Source organism: Priapulus caudatus, unplaced genomic scaffold (genome assembly GCF_000485595.1).
Source record: "Priapulus caudatus unplaced genomic scaffold, Priapulus_caudatus-5.0.1 Scaffold7, whole genome shotgun sequence".
Taxonomy (NCBI): Eukaryota; Metazoa; Priapulida; class Priapulimorpha; order Priapulimorphida; family Priapulidae; genus Priapulus; species Priapulus caudatus.
This window is the reverse complement of record NW_014577068.1, coordinates 843,450-845,372: the sequence shown is the minus strand read 5'-3', so window position 1 is coordinate 845,372 and position 1,923 is coordinate 843,450. Positions and strand designations below refer to the sequence as shown.

Genomic DNA, 1,923 nt, shown 5'->3' with positions numbered 1-1,923 from the left:
GCGTGTAGCACGTACACGTTGCGTGCGGAGCGTGTGCTAGCGTACACGTGGCGTGCGTGCATGTGCATGCTGGCACGTACGTGTGTGCCGTACAGTGCGCTTCGTGCGTACGTACACGCAGTGCGTGTCGTGGCGTGTGTTACGTACACGGGCGCGGCGTGCGTCGTGTGCGTGATGTGCGTGCGTGTGTGCACCGTACACGTGCGTGGCGTGCTTGTGCACGTGTGCGTGGCGTGCGTGTGGCACAGTCACGTGGCGTGCATATAATATAAACATAAATAAGCACTAATATATAATATATATTATATTCACTGTACCTCTTGTGGCAGTATTTATTCATAATAAAGCTATTTATCGGTTATTATAGTGTTGTTGTTAGTAGTCGGCATGGCATGTTTGCAGTAACGTTTGTAGAGAATAGTTCATTATTTTAGAGCGTGCCAAATAATACACTAAGAACCCAGTCTACATTCCCTAAGCAAGAATACAGATATTGTTTACTGACACATTCAGCTTATATACGATTCAGTTTATCAGAAGCTTGCGAATACTGTAGCTCACATGGTTTGTTTCGTAATGTATATCGGTGCTCAAAAGTAACAAGGAACTTTAATGTATTATTGAGTAGCTGGGTGTTATCATCATCTAGTACACTGAGCAACACTAAAGCAATGCTACGCACAGGTGTGGCGAGTGCTGAAACAATATTTAATACAGTTGAAGATGCTTGGTTGGGGACATCAATAGCCCGATGTCCTAGTTTGCACCACAGTGCAAAGTGTTCACAGTTATTTTCCACAAAGTCATAACTGCTTTGTCCAATCATATCCTCTGCTCTTTTCAGAACCAATTCAGCTGGACAACTTTCCTTAACTGAACACGTGCCACGAACTTTCAAAAACCACTCGGCTTCGAAAACACCATATAGGTACTTCTTAAGAGCTCCGTTCTGTAGGAATCGATCCAGGGGGTCTTTGCGTACATTTGCTCCAGATTTCAGGCCAATATTACTGCTATTGGGTGGTGCATAGTGAATCACTTCTGAACCAGTCCAGATTCCATGGTGACTGTAACCACACCTCCACACATATATGTGATCAGCAGGTTCCAACATAGCTGGACTAATGCCATGAGTCCATGCCAGAGCCATCTACAAAATACATAAAATAATGCTTCTTGTTAGGTACTTAGTTAGACATGCCGGATACACACACACATTACTTTGGTGAAATTAACCTTCTTTTTCATCATCGAACTGTTATGCTTATTGATGTGCGACTATAGAAACCTCATTACTATATATGTTATAAATGCAAATACGAGTCATGTGTTATAGATGGGTCTCTCACCCCCCCCCCCGAGTTATACCTATGGCTAGATCCAGGCATGGATGTAATGGCATTTTAAACCATCACCACACCTATGTTTTAACCATTCAACACTTAGGACTACTAAGCTATTTAGACATCCCCATGGCAAATATTGTTATACACTTCTATGGCAGATTCTTATTACTCCTTTCAGCAATCTATGTTCACACTATATTGTCACAAAGGATATGTAATGCTGAAAATGTGATTAGATTGTGAGTATAGATTGAGTGTAGATAGTGAGTAAACTAAAATATATTAGGGTAACAGACTCCACAACACGGTTATGGGTGTAAATGGCTGCGCGCATGTTAGTGCAGGGGTACAACTTTACTGTTGAGAACTACGTTTATACACGAAAGATAGGAATTTATTTTATTTTCATAAATCATGATCACTTTCATGAAAATCAACTGATTAGGAATTATAATTGGTCGTTGGCAAAAATTGAAACAAATGTTTAAATGTTCTGGGGCCGGATTCATCAACGTTGCGTAAAGTGTATTGCGTACACCGAGTTTCTACGAAGTACGTACGCAAAGCTCGTAGGTGG

The 1,923-nt window shown here is 41.5% G+C and overlaps 1 protein-coding gene across 1 annotated transcript in view; it reads right to left on the bottom strand.

Annotated features, from left to right (window-relative positions):
• Nucleotides 1–278: 278 nt before the first annotated feature.
• The window catches only part of LOC106805787 (lecithin retinol acyltransferase-like), an 11,853-nt gene continuing 10,208 nt past the window's right edge, over nucleotides 279–1,923 (bottom strand). The window contains exon 2 of the mRNA XM_014807517.1: nucleotides 279–1,150. Within this exon, the coding sequence (XP_014663003.1) occupies nucleotides 515–1,150 (636 nt within the window). The 3' untranslated portion in view covers nucleotides 279–514. The remainder of the gene's footprint in view (nucleotides 1,151–1,923) is intronic.